The sequence below is a fragment of the Mus caroli genome, chromosome 1, assembly GCF_900094665.2.
Source record: "Mus caroli chromosome 1, CAROLI_EIJ_v1.1, whole genome shotgun sequence".
NCBI classification, from domain to species: domain Eukaryota; kingdom Metazoa; phylum Chordata; class Mammalia; order Rodentia; family Muridae; genus Mus; species Mus caroli.
The window spans coordinates 143,288,261-143,306,166 of record NC_034570.1 but is presented as its reverse complement, the minus strand read 5'-3'; the positions used below and the strand labels follow the sequence as shown (position 1 = coordinate 143,306,166).

At 44.9% G+C, this 17,906-nt stretch overlaps 1 protein-coding gene across 6 annotated transcripts in view; it reads left to right on the top strand.

Moving 5' to 3' along the window:
* The window catches only part of Rgl1 (ral guanine nucleotide dissociation stimulator like 1), a 247,822-nt gene that overhangs the window by 205,081 nt on the left and 24,835 nt on the right, over positions 1 to 17,906 (top strand). For all 6 annotated transcript variants that reach the window (XM_029483257.1, XM_029483250.1, XM_021176216.1 and 3 more), the window contains 5 exons: positions 1,949 to 2,133; positions 5,067 to 5,191; positions 7,034 to 7,249; positions 10,458 to 10,561; positions 15,113 to 15,197. In XM_029483257.1, coding sequence (XP_029339117.1) covers positions 1,949 to 2,133; positions 5,067 to 5,191; positions 7,034 to 7,249; positions 10,458 to 10,561; positions 15,113 to 15,197 — 715 coding nt within the window. The remainder of the gene's footprint in view (positions 1 to 1,948; positions 2,134 to 5,066; positions 5,192 to 7,033; positions 7,250 to 10,457; positions 10,562 to 15,112; positions 15,198 to 17,906) is intronic.

The window sequence follows — 17,906 nt, the reverse complement described above, 5'->3', positions numbered from 1 at the left end:
GGTAGCCGGTCCTGATTACAGCTCAGCTCTTTGGTAGGAAAGTGCAGCTGGGAGTTAAGTCACTGTAACAGGCTGCTGGGCTTCTGCACACTGGATACTAACTTCTACTCTAGTTTTTAATTATATGAACAAATTGTGTAGGTGTATTAGATAATTATAATTTTCCTTTTTTTGATTCTGATTCTGTGAACCAAACCCAAAGAATACTTGTGCACGTTAGACAGATGCTGTACCACCGCTATATCCCAAACCCTTTCAAAAAACATTTTTATGGTTCTGGAGGGATCGCTCAGCCTGTGAGATGCTTGCTGCACAAGATCTACTACCCGGGTTAGATTCCCCAACACCCGTGGATTAAAAAAAAAATTGGATGTGGTGACATGTGTTTATCATCTTACCGATGCGGAAGCAGAGCCTAGAGTATTTCTAGAGCTTGCTGACCAGCCATTCTAGCCTAGCGGTGACCCCCCCCCCCCAGGTCCCAGTGAGAGACCCATCTCAACAGACAAGGCAGATGGCTCCTAAGGAGTGGCATAGGTTACCCTCCGACCTACACACATACACTCTTTTGGGTGGGTGAAAGAGTTTTGTCACTGTAGCTAAGACAGTGTGGTTTCTTTGCCCTGGGATGCACAGGAATTTATTGATTCTCCCTGATACCTTCTCCAGCCAGCATCAGTGAACATCCCTTGCGATGGAGTTGTGTTATTAGGGAGGCAGACTAGCCTGGTGTGGAACTAACACTGAAGCGTCTTTGAAGTCTTCTGACGATGAAGCGTGGAGTAATGGCCCTGCTGCAGTTTACCCCTTTGTCATTGCTCTGACCCTGCTCTAGAGGGAGGAGCTACTCATAACTTACAGGCAACACCCTTAGTTACTCAGACGGTGTCTGCAGTGCGCCAAGCACCCAGAGCGTGTCTGGCTGTCTTTGTGCTTTGACACCTGGGGAACCTTGTGACTCCATTGTTGTGTCCGGCCAGCAGATCACAGCCTGGGTTTTAGCCTGGAAAGGCATTTTGGAAACCTGGAAGAGAAGAGGGGCTAGGCGGCGAGAGAAAGAAATGTAGCTAAGACAACATTCTGATCAAAGCTCAATTTTACTATTTCCAGACACTCAGTTATAAAGGAAGGGGGAGGTAACCCAATTTCCCGCCAAACAATCTCAGGGTCCAGTAGCAGGATGAACACGTGTGTGCCTGTAAGCAACAAAGCGACAGGGTTCAGCAGTAGGTGTGGCAGGACGAATGAGCAGGAAGCTCCACCCTTGAGCAAGCAGGTTCAAGCAGGTGGGGGAAGGGAGACCACACTCCATCACCCAGTGGTTCCTGACATTATAATTTGAGAAACAAAGGGATAACTTTATGAGGAAAGCTTTGGTCCTTGTGCCAAAGCCCTAGTGATGTTTCTAAAATTAAACAGGCATTTTCCCCATTAACCTGGAAACTTGTTACTCCAGATGAGTTCTAGCCTAGTGGTAGCCAGTTATGTCCTAAGTTATCAATACGGCTAGTTTTAGGCTACTTTTCTGTTTTATTACCTTTGTTCATCTATTTGTGTGGGAGTCTGAAGGGGTAGCTCAAGCATGCTACAGCGCAGGCTATCAGAGGACAACTTGTTAACATTGTTCTTTTCTTTCCACCGTGTAGGACCTAGGCATCACTGAACTCAGTTGTCAGGCATGGTAGAAAGTTTCTTATTTACCATGTCATCTTGATAGCCTGGTTTTCTGGTCTTTAATTTGAGCAAATGTACAGTTAGTGGCTTGTGTTTGGATTGTTTGGAACTCAGGAAATCCTCTTCTCATCTTTTGTCTGCCTTGGTTGGATTTTTCTAACAACAAAACGTTATTAGTCTCCCCAACCATCTTAAGCTACCAGCTGTGAGGTCCAGGGCCTGTTTCGAGTCCCGTAGGCATTGGGTTCACTGTGTCTCCATCTCTCCTTCCCAGTGCCATTGCTTCCATCCTGAGGGCCTGGCTTGACCAGTGTGCGGAAGACTTCTGGGAGCCCCCTCACTTCCCTTGCCTTCAGAAGCTGCTGGAGTACCTCAAACAGATGATGCCTGGCTCTGACCCAGAGAGGAGAGCACAGAACCTCCTTGAACAGTTTCAAAAGCAGGACGTGGATTCTGACAGTGAGTACCTGTCTGGTCCCAGGGAAACCTCTACTGGGACTCTGCAATGTGGGGGCTCCCCATTGACTCAGTAAGAAACCCTGGTACCCTCAGAAAATTGGGATAGGTGTAAAATTATTGAACTGTAAACTTCAGAACCCTAAAGTTTCAGAGTGAAAAGAGGGATTTTCAAGGCTGGATTTATGATTTTAAAGATTAAACTGTAAAACCAGCTCAGAGATGCTAAGTAATTGTCCAGGGTGCCTACTGTTACCAGGATCAGGGTTTTCTTGATTTTTTTTTTTAACTTCCCCTTGTCAACATGGATGGGCTTCTTCTCTGCCTAATGTGTTCTATCAGATATAAACGGGCGACAACCAACCAACACTGTGTGGCTGGCAAGGGTTCAAGTCCACATCCCTCTCACAAAAGCTTGGAAGAGGTGTTCCTCCTTTTCCCTAAAAAGCATTAGTGCCATGTCCCCTGGCAGCCCCGATTGCTGACATCGACTGTCTCTAGTGACCGAATCAAAGGAAGTCTCTGAGGCTGTTTTTTCCTATTGGAGGCTGACCTCGAGCTTCCAGGGACAAATGCAGAGCCACCACTGCTGGCCATAGAGTGTGCTGGCTGCCAGGCTCTGCAGAAATTAGTCCAGAGGCTCCATGGAGCTCCAGCGTGATGATATAGCCTTTCACCGAGGCGCTGGGTAACAGTTGCCATGGCAGCTGACCCACTTGGAACTTCTGATGGGCATTTCCTTGAAGTAATGTCCGGTTTCCTCAGTGAGGGAAAGGAAATGGCTCCTAACAGATAAGGGATGCTACCCCAAAGCCAAAGCAAATACAGTGACTTTAAATTCCACCGGGTACCTGTTGAGTGGTTTGTATGGACTGGGGACCAGAGAAGGGGAATGCAGTTGCATCATTTGGCTCAGATTGCCAAAGGCTTTGTATCTCAGATGACTTCATCTGCCGGGAATGCTTGAATACCCTGGAAGCTCAGCTCCAGCTGCCAGACCTCAGCTCCCTTCAGGGCCTCCTCCCCCCTGCCCGCCCAGCTTTGTGCTCTGGTAGAAAACGCTGCTGCTGCTGTTGCACTGGAGCCCAGCTCGCCCCACTGGGGCTGCCTCTGGCCCCATGCCTAATTGGGGAACCAGTGGGACCAGTCATTGGTCCTCTCCAGCTCAGGGAATGGAGGGCAGAGCTCTTTTGGCAGGCAGAAGCATGGACTAGGGAGGTGGCCTGACCTCACAAAAACTTTTAGGCAATACCCAAGAATGAATCTTTTCCTAAGTGTGGGCAGTTGTCATCAAGAATGCTCCAGGCCCTGTTTATGAAGTACAGGCTCCATTCCTGAAGAGGAATGTCGGGAGCTTAGTTAGTTCCCTTGTGCCTCTCACCCCCCAGCCCCCATGTCATACTCGGAAAGCAGTGAGCTTTCCTGTGTGTTTGCAAAAGTAAAACTATGCATAGAGATTTTTACATAACCCCTGGAGACTCAGGCAGGAGCAGTGAAAGCATAGACCAGGTCCCAGAGAGAAAGGGTCACAGGTTTCACACATAGTGACATTGTAGGTACATGCCAGATTTATAAGGAATGAATGAATGAATGAATGAATGAATGTGTGAGTGTGTGATGTTAGTCCTTACCCTGTACGCTCCTTGGCAGAAGCTGGACAGCTTCTGCATTGTTTTATATTATTATTATTATTAAAGTGCATTGTAGTCAACAGGAGGGGTAGAAGGCTCCTTGAACCTTTGATTGGCACATCCGATTTCTTCTTCACTGAATGAGAAAGTGCCAGAGTTAAGTGGAGAAGTACTGACATCAGGTACTAGCATCCTCCACCGGGTGGGATTTTAGCTCTTTGATGGGTGCTTTTGCTTTGTATCCAGGATAACAGGAATAGATAGTGACATTCTCCTACCAATCCTATTCATAACAGAATGTTTAGCTCTGAGGTCCAGAGCCAGTCCTGTAATCACAGCCCTGCCACCAGAGCAGGCAGGTAGCACATGGTACTGCACAGGCAACGGTCTCACTTTGAGCACCCCATTTCTCATTGGAAGCTTTGAAGAACCTTCATCAATATAAGATGCCTAACAACATCCCCCATAAAGAGAAGGAAAAGGCTTAAAAACGTAACCAGGCAGGGGGAGTAGTAACACGGAACTGGATTTCTGCCTGGATGCCACTGTGTGCAGCTAGGCTCCCCCAGCCCCAGCAGAAGTTCAGCTTTGACTGAAAGAGACCAAGAAGTGTGGTGGGAATGAGAGGGCCTGGGAGAAGGAGCCTTCAAAGAGGAGGCTGGAGCTCGGCCCTTCAGCGTTTCAGATGGGCTCCTGGGCAGTGATTCCCGTTGACTTCTTCAGGCTCTGAGCTGTGTAACTTTGGGATGGATGACCAACAGTATAGGCTGCCAGGGCATTTACTTCCAATCTGTTTCTCACCTTTTCACTCTCTATGTGAAAGCTGAGGGCAACCCTTTGATTTAGCAGCATTTGAGTCTGCTCAGTATTGTTAAAAGTTCTACAGGTCTCATCTCATCTCTGAAACCCCAATGGCCTATGCTCAGTCTTTTAGGCATCTGGTTCTCTGTGGCTCAACAATCAAGGCTCGCAGGGCTGGGGTGTAGGTATTAGCTGGTTTAGTCCTGGAAGTGTTGATGGAGTTGATGGGGGCTGAGATGAGGTTGTGTTCAGTTTTGCCTCTTTAGGTTTTGCCTGGGCTAGCCTCTGAATGATTTCTCAGGGGTCACTCAACACCTCTCCTAGCTTAATAAGAACATGAGAATACTCAGGATTGGATCTCCATTTTGCTCCAATATATCGTTCTTGTTCATCTCTACCTGTGGTTTTCTGAAGAGTTAACCCTTTTCTTCCTGAATGAAAGAAGTGTAGTTTGACGCTATGACCAAGGCACCCCCATACTGACTGTTTCCCCATTGTGGACAGATGGACTTCTCAACACCAGCTCCTTCAGCCTGGAAGAGGAAGAGGAACTGGAGAGCGGAGGGTCAGCAGAATTCACGAACTTCTCAGAAGATCTCGTGGCAGAACAGCTGACCTACATGGACGCAGTAGGTCTTCTCACTGTATCTCAGATGTGTCTCTACTTACAACGTGGGATGGTGACAGTACTGTTGGCCCAGAGGGCAGTGGGCAGCATGGGGAGCGTGCCACAAGTCCTACTGAGTCTTTGAGAGAGTCTGTGTCTGTAAAAGGAGAGTTAAGGCTCTGTGAATCATTCGTGTGAATAATTTAAGCCTCGACTCTTCTTGCAGCCCTGGGTGAAAGTGCATTTTCCTCAGAGCTCAGGTCACAGAGGGAAGTAAGAATTCTAATCCTAGCGAAACAGAATCTACCCTGTGCTGTGGGTATTTCTCTCCCTTTGGACTCATAAATATTTCAAGAGCCGAACTGTTTATTTGGAGGACTGTAAAGGGGTGAAAGCCGGAGTCAGTTTGAAGTAAGCCCATGGAGCCCACATGTGACCATATCTGGCAGCCCATCTCCACGTGTGCTTCCTGCACATTTGAATTTTGACCGTTTCTGTGTGCTATGCACATTTGTGTTAGTCACATTTCATAGCTCGGAGTTTGCTGGAAAACATAGTCAAAGAATTAGCAGTTACCACGGTGGTTTTGCTCTTCGGCACTTAGCTTTTGCAGCATGTGAACTGGCCAAAGTTTCCATGCAATGGGAATGCAGATAGAGTGTGGAAAGAAGATCATGTAGTCTATCCGGAGCACGTGCTGGCCATATTTATATGCCAGCTTTTATACACCTTATATTCAGTTGATATGAATGAGAATCTGACCTAGTCAGCCATTTGTTGTTGTGTAACTGCTAGAGTGAGGGAAAGAAAAAATATTTTATTTTTATTGCTTTAAGGAAAAGACCTGAAAACCAGGCTCTAGCCCCCCCCATTCTTCTGCGAGTATGTGAAGTTGTCTTTAGGCCCCCCATTCTTCTGCGAGTATGTGAAGTTGTCTTTAGGCCCCCCATTCTTCTGCGAGTATGTGAAGTTGTCTCTAGGCCCCCCATTCTTCTGCGAGTATGTGAAGTTGTCTCTAGGCCCCCCATTCTTCTGCGAGTATGTGAAGTTGTCTCTAGGCCCCCCATTCTTNCTAGGCCCCCCATTCTTCTGCGAGTATGTGAAGTTGTCTCTAGGCCCCCCATTCTTCTGCGAGTATGTGAAGTTGTCTCTAGGCCCCCCATTCTTTAGCGAGTATGTGAGGTTGATTGTTCTCCCTTTGTTAGATTCTTTCTCTGCTTTGAAAAATGAGACTCAGTTGCGCTGAGAGATGTGGCATGTGTCATACTTACATGAACTTCTTTCCAGGTGGCCCCAGAGCATCTGTTTGCATGGTAGAAGCTGGTGTTCCTGAGTGTCCAGGATTTTGAGGCCAAATGACCATTCTCACTTTTCTTTTTTCATTAGTAGTACCGATCTTACTAGAGTTACTTGACTTTTGTGGCGAGATGGGAAGATAAGTATGGCTTTGATGATTTAAATTTTCTTTTGGTCATCTTTTTCCCTCAGTTAAGCAAATTTAAAAGATCACATGGAAGTCAGGGCATGGTGGCTCACACCTTAAATTCCATCCAGCACTGGAGAGGCATGTACAGGCAGATCTCTGTGAGTTTGAGGCCAGTCTGGTATACATAGCGATTTCTAGGATGGCCAGGACTATATAGAGAGCTTCTGTTTCAAAAAACAAAAACAAACAATAAATCATGTGGGCCTTTCTGATCCATTCATCCATTACTTACTTTGTGTGTTAAGATGGACACCATGTGGCAAGGCAAGCAGAGAAAGATGATGTGTCCACTTACAAGCCACCAATTTCCAGTGTCCCAGATGACACGTTGTGTAAAGCACCCGTGTGTTCCTGATGTCAATTCTTCTTTTGTTTCAGCAACTATTCAAGAAGGTAGTGCCTCACCATTGCCTGGGCTGTATTTGGTCTCAGCGGGATAAAAAGGAAAACAAGCATTTGGCTCCTACAATCCGTGCCACCATCTCTCAGTTTAATACGCTCACCAAGTGTGTTGTCAGCACCGTCCTGGGGAGCAAGGAACTCAAAACTCAGCAGCGAGCCAGAGTCATCGAGAAGTGGATCAACATTGCTCACGTAAGTGCCTTTTAAAAACTTATCTTTGTGTTTGGTATACAGCCTTCCTGACATGAGACATGAATTATGTTCTTCTGAGGCTTGGAATCTAGTCGGTCAGAGCCACCATTCCCACCCCACATGTGTCTTGTGTCTAACACTTGTGTAGAGGAAGGCACAGTCTCTAACTTGTCATTGATCTATTTTGTGAGTTCCTAGTATGTTCAAGTTGTAATATTATACTTTAGGGCTATAATAAGAGAGACCACAACTGACTTAGCTGCACAGGAGCCAGACTCACTGAAGTGACCTCACCCTATGCAAGACAGGGGTCAGCAATAGAAATGGTATAGAAGTGGAGGAGGGAAAAATTACCTCTGAGTAGCGAGATCAAAAAAGACAGTAGTGGGGCTGGAGAGATGGCTCAGAAGTTCAGAGCACTAACTGTTCTTCCTGAGGTCTTGAGTTCAATTCCCAGTGGCTCACAACCATCTGTAATGGGATCCGATGCCCTCCTCTGGTGTCTGAAGGTGGCAACAGTGTACTCATAGACAAATTAAGAAAGAAAGCAAGAATGGATCTCACTTTCTGAAAGAGTAGGATTTTAGGTTCTTGAAGATGAAAGTTTTCTTCTAGGCAAGAGGAAGCTCCAGTGAGAAGGATCGTGGAATTAGTTGATGTAGAAATTCCCCATCAGTCTGTTCTGGGCCGTAGCTAAAGTAGCTAAGCCTCATCCAGAACACAGTTAGTTTCCTGTCCCATTAGATGCATGTTTCCACCATGCCCTATGTATAGGATACAACACCCAAGTCTTTCACATTTTCTTTTATTGTTTTGACCAAAGAGCAAAGCCACAATAGTTTCAGAGAATTTGCCTTGTTTTGAGGCTTTAAGATGGCCTATTTATTACCCCACACATGCCAGATACTGGACCAAAAAAAAAAAAAAAAGCAAGAATTAAAGTGTGAACACTGTAAAGAATGTCCACAAAAGTAACTGCAAAAGGCTAATGTAACTGTGGTACTGGCATGGGTTGTCTCTTTCTTCTTAGTAACATAAGAAAATATTTTTCTCCAACATTTATGTCCCAAAAGCCAATGGTCTTTGTGCCTCGAATTCACTGAACTCCTTAGACAGCCCTGTGTGGGCACAGTGACTCAGATCATAACTTTCAGTTGAAGTTAAATATAGATCGTGTGTTTACATGATAAGAAAACTCTGAGTAACTCCAAGTATATTTCCCATCCCATAGCATGTGCACAAAGCCCAGAGTCCTTAGCCTTGCTGGGACAATGGGTTTTCCCCCCAGTGTTGAGTATGTTATGTCTCTTGAAATTCTGGAGGATAACTTCATAAAATGAAGTTTTGCAGGTGGTTTTCTAACAAGATTTATTTTATTCTTCCTTCATTAGTCATAGTCGATTTCTGTTGAAAAAAAAAAGCTTGAAAAATGATATTAATTTTACATGTAGAAACTATTTCTGACCTAATATGGGTGTGTCTCCTTGGCCTGGCCTCCGCAGCAGTGTTGGATTTACACTGCATCCTTTGGAATATGCCTCCTTTTCTAGAAACAGGACTGGATGCTTCATGTGTTCCTGTAAGCCTTTAGCCCCAGCCTGTTACTGAATAATGTGTTCCATATGTTTATTACGATGGACATGATATATTGGGGCCTGGGTGTCTTTATTTATTACAAGTTTCCTGATTTTTAGAGCATAATTTTGAGATGCTGAACCTTTGTTGAACCATGCTGTCAGAGAGAGAGGTTTCCAGACAGCAGCAGGGCTACAACCCACTCTGTCCCGCTGTCTCTCTTTCCCTCTCCCTCCCTCCCTTTCTCATATTCTTCTCTGCCATTGCCTTCCTTCCTTCCCTCCCTTCTTTTCTTCCTCCCTCCCCCTTTCTGTCTTTTCTCTCTTTCACCCTCACTTCTTATATCTTACCTTCCTTCCTCTCCCCTCTCCCTCTCTCCCCCTCCCTCTCTCTCTACCTCCCTCCTCCTCTGTTTTCTTTTTAAATAAATGGGACACCAGGACATTTTAAAAGACTGGGCATGACTTTTATGAAGTACATTGAAATTTACTCTGAAGAAAACATTTGAGGTTTGGTTAGCGTGCAAAATTTTGTCATGACAAATTGGACAATTCTGTTTTCACTTCATGTTCCAGATTAACACCACTGAGGAAAAATGATTCTTGAAGCAAGTTACATTTATGCCCAACTACCCTGGCACCTCTTGCCTGATATGCTCAGCATGAAGCCAAACATGTGCCCCTGTATTGCAGTCAGCTGTGAGACCTCCATACATGGCACTCCTGCGTACCTATGAAGTATCTCTTCTGACCTAGACAGACAGCACATTCACCAGATGTGGGCACACCCCCAGGCCAGCCAACAATGGGATCCTTTCCCTGTTTTACTAGCCCTACTATGTGTAGGGGATTTTTGCCTCTAGGGCCACTGACAAGTTTGGCCCCTTAGGGTAGGGTACCTTTAAGTAAGGAGCCTCTCTTCTTACCCAGAAAAATGACAGCCAAAATCTTTCCTGTTCTTTCTCTGTTTTGTTTTAAAACACTGCCAAAATGAATCTTATTTTTAAAAGCCCAAGTTATTTTGAAAGCCTTGAAGTACCAAGGTGTTTCTGAATGTTTATGATTGTGGGACAAGCCAATTTGAAACCAAATGAATGTGTATAAAAATATTCCCCCCTTGGCTAAGACCATGAAAGCTGAAGTTCAACTTGTGGTGAATTTTTATTGCCAAGTTATATACACCTCTCATGCCGGGAGCTCTCTGTACCATCTGAACTTAGGGCGGCTACTTCCAGCTCTCTCGGAAGGCCAGAAGGGCACAGTGGTCTTCCACATGGAGTCTTAAGGCATGCGCATGCTTTCTGCAGAGTAAAGTTACACTCGCTACCTAGCCATGTATGCTCACCAACTCGAGTTGTTTTTACTGGGAAAGCTGGAAACCATAAAACTGTAACAACAACAAAAAAATATATTGGGAGGGTGGGGGGAACAAGCTTACAGTGCCAAAATCTATAAAGTGTTTTGGTGACTGGGGCGGGAGGAAGGAGCCACTTTTTGATGTCCAGTATTTATACAGCTGCCTATTTAGTGGTAAGAATTCATAACAGCTGTAATACCTCTAACACAGGAAACCAGCAACTCACTGTAATACTGATATTTAAATGCCTTTTATGTCTCCGTCACTCCCCACACAGGAATGTAGAATCCTGAAGAATTTTTCCTCCTTGAGGGCCATCGTTTCCGCACTGCAGTCTAATTCCATCTATCGGTTGAAAAAGGCTTGGGCTGCTGTCCCGAAGTAAGTTCCCCAGTGCCTGCTCTGTTGTTCTGGCTCGGGTGATGGGTTGCTTTGTCTGTACAATGGGTCCTTACCATCAGAGTGCATATCATGTGACAGGGGAAACATGTTTGAAACCCTCTGTGTGTTCCAGGAAGAGTACATTAATGAATTTCAAGGGTGGGCAGTTACAGAAACCACACTCCTTCTCTGTCTGCCAGAGCCATGGTCTCCAGGCTTGCGAGGCTGTGGAGGTGTGCTTGTTATCAGGATCTTGAGGGATGAGGTTGTGGAGTGATGAGGTTGGGTAGCTTGTGTGACTTCTGGTTATTTGTCAGCCTCATTCCAATGCCCCGAGCTGCGCCACCGTGTGACATGTGCCTTAGGATCTCAGCTTTTGAGCTTTAGTAGGAAGAGACTGTGTCCACTTCCGCTGCAGCATATTAAAATGTCTTAGTGAGGGAAGGGGCGGGGCTCCTTTCACGGTGATTAATAACTGAGATTATTCACGTTTTGTGCTGTGTTTTCTTCATACTTCTTTTTTTTGGTTTTTCGAGACAGGGTTCTTCATACTTCTTGGTCCAACCTCTGGAATAATGTACAACACAGAGGTCTTATCTGTCATTACTGTATTCTTCCCACGTCTGGAACTTTGCATGTGGACCAGAGGCTTGTTTATTCCCCAAAGGAAGGGACAGTTTGTTCCTACATTAGTTCAAATTTAGGTGTCTTAGGTAGAGTCTCTACTGCTGTAATAAAGCCCATGACGAAAGGCAACTTAAGGAAGAAGGGTCCATTGTGGTTTCCAATTCTAGGGGCTGTAGAAGGCATAGCGGTGGGAACAGGAAGTTGCTGATCACTCTGTATCTACAGTCAGAAAGCAGAGAGCATTGCCTGCTGGTACTGAACTTGGTTTTTCCTTTTTGTTCAGCTCAGAACTCAGCCTGTGGGATGGTATGACTCACATTTAGGGTCAGGTCTTAGTTCCTGCCCTATTGCTGTGAAGAAACACCATGATCAAAGCAATTTATAAAGGAAGACATTTGGTCGGGTACTTGCTTACAGTTTCAGAGGATTAGTTCAGGACCATCACAGCAGGGAGCATAGTGGCAGGCAGGCCTGGCACAGGAGAAGTAGCTAAGAGATTACCTCTTTTCTTTTCTCTTTTCTTTTACTTTTTTTGGTTTTTGGTTTTTGGTTTTTCGAGACAGGGTTTCTCTGTATAGCTCTGGCTCTCCTGGAAGTCACTTTGTAGACCAGGCTGACCTCGAACTCAGAAATCTGCACTACCACGCCCAGCTCTTTTCTCTTTTCTTTCCTTCTCTTCTCCTTTCCTTTCTTTTCCTTTCCTTCCTCTCTCTCTCTCTCTCTCTCTCTCTCTCTCTCTCTCTCTCTCTTTCTTTCTTTCTTTCTTTTTCTCTTTGTTTTTTTGAGACAGAGTTTCTCTGTGCAGCCTTGGCTGGCCTGGAACTCACTTTGTAGACTAGGCTTGCCTTGAACTCAGAAATCCACCTGCCTCTGCCTCTCAAGTGCTGGGATTAAAGGCATGTGCCACTACTGCCTGGCAAGAGATTACCTCTTGATCCATAGGATGAAGAAGGGAGAGAGAGAGAGACAGGGGAGAGATGCTGGATTTATTATGGGCTTTGAAACCTCCACGCCCAGCCCTAGTGACACACCTCCTCCAACAAGGCTTAACACACCTCCCAATCCTTCCCAACAGTTCTGCAAACAGGGACCCCACCACCCAAGTGTAGGAGCTTATGGGAGACATTCTGGTTTGAACCACCACAGGTGGGGTTTTCCACCTCAACCAGATCTAGATTTTTTTTTTTACAGACATAATCAGAGATATACTTCCATGGTGATTCTAACATGGAAACCATTGCTATTAATCCTGTAAGAGGCCCACATTGGCAAGACAGAGTTGTGTACGTTTATGCTGAAGACTGGGTGCCAGATGAGATGAGACATCACTGTATTGGTTAGGTTATTCTTTGATGCTCTTTGTAAAGAAGGAGGTAAAATAAATGATGGTGACCCTAGCACGCAGAAAGCAGAGCTGGTGGACCTCTGTGAGTTGGAGACCAGCCTGATCTACGTAGGAAATTCTAGGCTAGCCAGGAATATAATGAGACCCCCCCCATTTTTTAAAAAATCGTAATATGCTTCATGTTACAGAGCCATGGAAGCCACAACCCACGAACTACAGGGCTCAAGCACAGGCTTTGCAAATGCAGTGTACCGTCTTGTGGCTCCCGCTCTTGTTTCTCTTCCTCTCTCCTTTTTTACAATTTTCAATAGTACATGTTACTCTGTATGAGAGAGATGAGTTGATTAATTTTCCTCTGAGCATACATTGAATGAAAGATGTAGGTCCTAACAAGCCATTAGCTGGCTGTTGATACCACCTTCCCTTCCCCTCATTACTGTTTCTCATAAACAGAGGAATAGACAAATTTCACTGGTGAAATTCGTCTGACTTCAGGGAAAAATAGTCATGACCCTTTTTGGTGGTTGACAAGTACAGTTTACGAGTATAGAAAGTCACCTCTCTGGCCCAGGATTTCTTCTCCAGCAAGTCTGAGTCTTAAACTGCAACTTCAAAAGCTAGCACACATGGGGGCTGCAGGGATGGCTGAAGGATTAAGAGCGCCCCACGTCCCAGGCCAGTCCTTTGTTCAGGAGCCAATCAGGAGCCACCCCTTAGCTGATGCTCATTAGACGCTGCTGACTGAAAGGCTGTGCACGTGCAGGCCGGCCTCTGGCATTATAAGAGCTGGTTCTCATAGAGGACCTGAGTTCAGTTCCCAGCACCACATTCCATTCATGTGATTCCAGAAGAGCAGATGTTTCTTATCTCTGGATCTCTGAGAGCATCCAACTAATACACCTCACATACACAGACACACGTAAACACATAATGAAAAGTAACTAAAATAAATCTTTAAAATACTAGTTCACAATATGCGTGTTTTAGTTTCTTGGGTTGCCAAAGAGAAGATCCATTCTTCTAGCCGTCTTTAAAACAACTTTTCAAAAACAAAAGAACAAAACAATTCTCAAAACTCAATTCTGTTGGCCGTGTGTGATTTGCTGCTGGGTTAGTTTACATGTTAGGAAGGATGCTATAGAGCATCACAGGCCCTCCCTTTGCACATCAGGCTTATGTGCTCTCTGCCGCTAAATTTAGGGGGAGCAGAGTCTAGGTATCTTACTTACCACTCTCATCACCGCAATCTTCTACATTTCCAGCTTTCAGCAGACGGAGGCTAACTTCTTACTTCTTTCTATTGAAATACTTGTATAATTATTTTCTCCAAAAGAAATACTTTTCTTGGTTTTGTTATACAAATAACATCATACTCATTAAAATGCAAGTAAGTCTTAATAAATGGCCTTTTATGATATTTTATGATAATGAAGCTTTTACACACATGGAGATTTGATTGCTAATCATCTGTGGCGTTCAGAATCATCATCCGTTCAGCGACTGTGGAGAGGTGTGGACAGACAGACAAGAAGTGTGCTCCTGACGGGCAGTGCATAGGGAGGGGCCTGACCCCACAGGCGCTTTACTGTGCCACCTTGCAGTAGGCTTCCTGGGTACAGAGGAGAAAATTGAAGCCAGAAAGTTAAGCGACTTGTCTAGGATTGCTAATGAAGTAGTGAAGTGAGGTTTGAACCCATCCGCCATGGCTGTAGAACCACGATGGGGCCACTCTGACTCTGAAATGACCCAGGATGCCAAACATTTGGGTTCTATATCCATAGTGCTCAACAGTTAACAGTGAGATTTGGGTGAGCTCTTGGCCATGACATTTTTCTCCCTACACTTAGGTGTCTGGCCAAGGTGACCTCTGCAGGACTCTGTGTATTACTAGGATAAATGTTTTTTAAACTTACTTAAGGGAACATCTCTCTAGAACTTGATGCCCCAAGGGAATCATCATTTTATTTTAATTAAATAGGTATGATTAGAAAAATTCTTCCTATTGTTCTGGTAACCATGTTCATCTTTTACAAAGGCTTTTATCTTAGTCAGGGTTTCTATTCCTGCACAAACATCATGACCAAGAAGCAGTTGGGGAGGAAAAGGTTTATTCAGCTTACACTTCCACATTGCTGTTCATCACCAAGGAAGTCAGGACTGGAACTCAAGCAGGTCAGGAAGCAGGAGCTGATGCAGAAGCCATGGAGGGATGTTCTTTACTGGCTTGCTTCTCCTGGCTTGCTTAGCCTGCTCTCTTATAGAACCCAAGACTACCAGCCCAGAGATGGTCCNACCCACANGGNGCATTTCCCCCTTGATCACTAATTGAGAAAATGCCTTACAGTTGGATCTCATGGAGGCATTTCCTCAACTGAAGCTCCTTTCTCTGTGATAACTCCAGCTGTGTCAAGTTGACACAGAACTAGCCAGTACAGCTGTGTACATGAAGACACTCATTAGCTCCCCAAATCCTGAGGTCCAAACAATCTTTCCAGGCAATAAGTACTGAAGACAGCTAAGCTTAGGTGTTGGATTTCCTGTCCCTGTGTTGATTATTTTTTCTTCATCTTTCTTCTTAGGGACAGAATGCTGATGTTTGAAGAACTTTCAGAAATCTTCTCTGATCACAACAACCATCTAACCAGTCGGGAGCTACTAATGAAGGTGAGCGACGTGGGCAGCCTGGCACCGGGAAGAGGAGCCTGAAAGCTGCTTAAGTTCCTCCAGCCTCCAGGGAAGCAGAAGTTTTATCTTATACGTAATCTTTGAAACTTGGGAGTGAGAAAATTCAAAGCCCAGCTGAGTTTTTCTCCTCCAACCTTTCCTCCTTCCCACCCACATAACTGCCATCAAAACCTGGGTTCAGTGTGTATGTGTTTAGCAAGCAGGTATTCAGTACTATTAGTTGCATGGACGAGAGGCCTTGGAGCATCCCTTCTTAGCAACACAGCTCTTACAATGACAGAGGCCAGCCTGTAAGTCCACATCCTTTTTTTGGTACCACATTACACAATATTGTTTCAGTCAGCAATGTTTATTGAACACCAGATAAGTGGGGCCTCCTGAGCCTGCTGGGCAAAGGTATAGCCTGACTCATTCTACTTCTTTAGAAATGTGTTGAATGTCTAGGGTTTATAAAACATTGAACTTGTCTTTAGAAATATGAAGATTGAGAACAGCTTGTGTGTGTAGGAGTTCACTCATAGTTGATGGCTGTGAGTACTATATAGTGATCACTCAATAATGACAAATAACTTTGCACACAGTCATTGGTCAGTTAGTACAGGCCAGTTATTATCATCACAGTTTCCTACCATCTACAGTTGTCATCTTTATTGTGTAGATAGCTAAGGCCCATAGGTAGATGTAGCATGTCTGCCATTCCTAAGATTCACACCTGACATACAGTATAGCTGAATTGTGACTCTACCTTGGAGACATTCAAAGGCCCATGTCTTGTCCCAATGCCTGCTACAGTGCCTTGCATGATGATCTATACATCCAGAAGCCATTGTTTAACTGTATGGATTAAGGGGCTTGTCATTCACATACCTCTGTCTTTTTCCTGTCCTGGTTCCTTCTAGGAGCAGCTGATAATAGAGTGGGCAGTTTATGCTGATGTGTGATGAACTGCACACTAACCAAACAATTCCTGGGATCATGTTACTCCTTGTTTCACATCTTTCTGGATTTGTAGACTTTAAATGGAAACCCATCTGGCTGGAAGGACATGGCTTAGTGGCCTCCCAGTCTGCAACACAGAGCTAGACTAACTGGAGCCACACACTGAAATCCCAATAGCCCTGAATCATCCTTCCAAAGGCAGATAAATTGGATTGTATGCAGCTCATTGCCTGGTGACAGTCTTCTGGCTGAAACCTTAGAGGCAAGGCTATATGTAGACATTAAAGATCCCATAAACCTTTCTCAAATGGAGACATCCACCTCAGTGCTCTAAGTTAAATGTCATATAAGGCTCAAATATCCCAACGAAGTGAAAACCTTGGCGATGAGCTGAGGTGGCCTGCACACTGTCATGAGTGTTGGTGGAATGCTTCAGGCGCTCTCTGTATATATGCAGATCCCTTTCCCATCATCTCTGTTGATCGTTATTCATGTGAACTGTATAGTTCTGGGTGGAAGTTTTCAGCACAGTTGTAAATAATGAGATCAAGGTACTTAAGTTCTCAAAGTAAGCACTAAGAAAAACTACTGGGCCCTGTTTCTAGTGTGTTACTCCTAGACTGATTTATAGTTGAGCAACCTTGGTTTAAAGTGACCTGTCTTCTACCTGTGGGTGAATAGAATATGCCACTTCTCTAATACCATGGCCCAGACAACAGAATAATTAGCAAACATTTGTGGTTTTCCTTCTAACTGTTGAGAGAGATTTTTAAAAAAATTTCTCTTCAAAGTCTGTCTTAACTTTATTATAACTTTATGATTTCTGAAACTTGGAATAATTACAAATCATTGAATCTATAGATTTCAAAACACTAGGAAAGCAGAATACCACCAAATCTTGGTTCTTGTACCCCTTGCTAGATGACAATTATCCCTGGTTGCAATAATATAAACAATGTCTAAACACCCGCAAGAGTCTGACTCTGGTGGAAATGAATAGTCAGTGAAGCTGGACAGCATGTTAATATCACGGTGGGAGCAAGATGCCATTCACACTGTGAGGACCCATCCAAACATAACTTTCCAGTAGCTTCTGAGCTGCAACTTAACCATCATGTCTTCAAATGGAGCCAGCACCCAGCAGACAGTCATCTGAGACCTAGTATAAGTCTCCGAGGCACAGGAACAACAGAAGGCAGCTGGATTCTGCAAAACCAGAGATGAAGGAAAAGCGAGACAAGGGGAGAAAGCTGCCTAGAGAGAAGGCTGGAGGTTGGAGTGCAGGAGGAACAGGTCCATGTGAGAGGTTGGAGGAAGCACGGGGAGATGATTGAAGTCACTTCCAGAGATAAGTCTGTGGGAAAACAAGATGACTTGGGAAGCAGGAAGAGGAAGCAGGAAAAGTAGCCAGGAGTGTGAGCAGCAAAGGAGGAAGGAACAACGGAAGCTTGGGACAGCTCAGGGATGCTGGGGTGGGGTGGCAATGTGAAGAGTTTCAGGCCAGCAGAGGAAATAAATGCGAATTTTGGAAATGACAAGTGACTGGATTCCCAGCTGACATTCCACTGGGAAGAGCTAGCAGCGAGCAGTCACCTCTTCTTTCTTTGTCCTTTCCCTTGTCTTTGGACAGCATTTTACTGTGTGGGTAACCTTGACTTCATGGTGTTTCCCAGGCTGGTCTGGAACTCATGATTCTCCCTGCCTTGACCTCCTAAGTGCTGAGATTACAGGGATGCACTGTGCATGGCT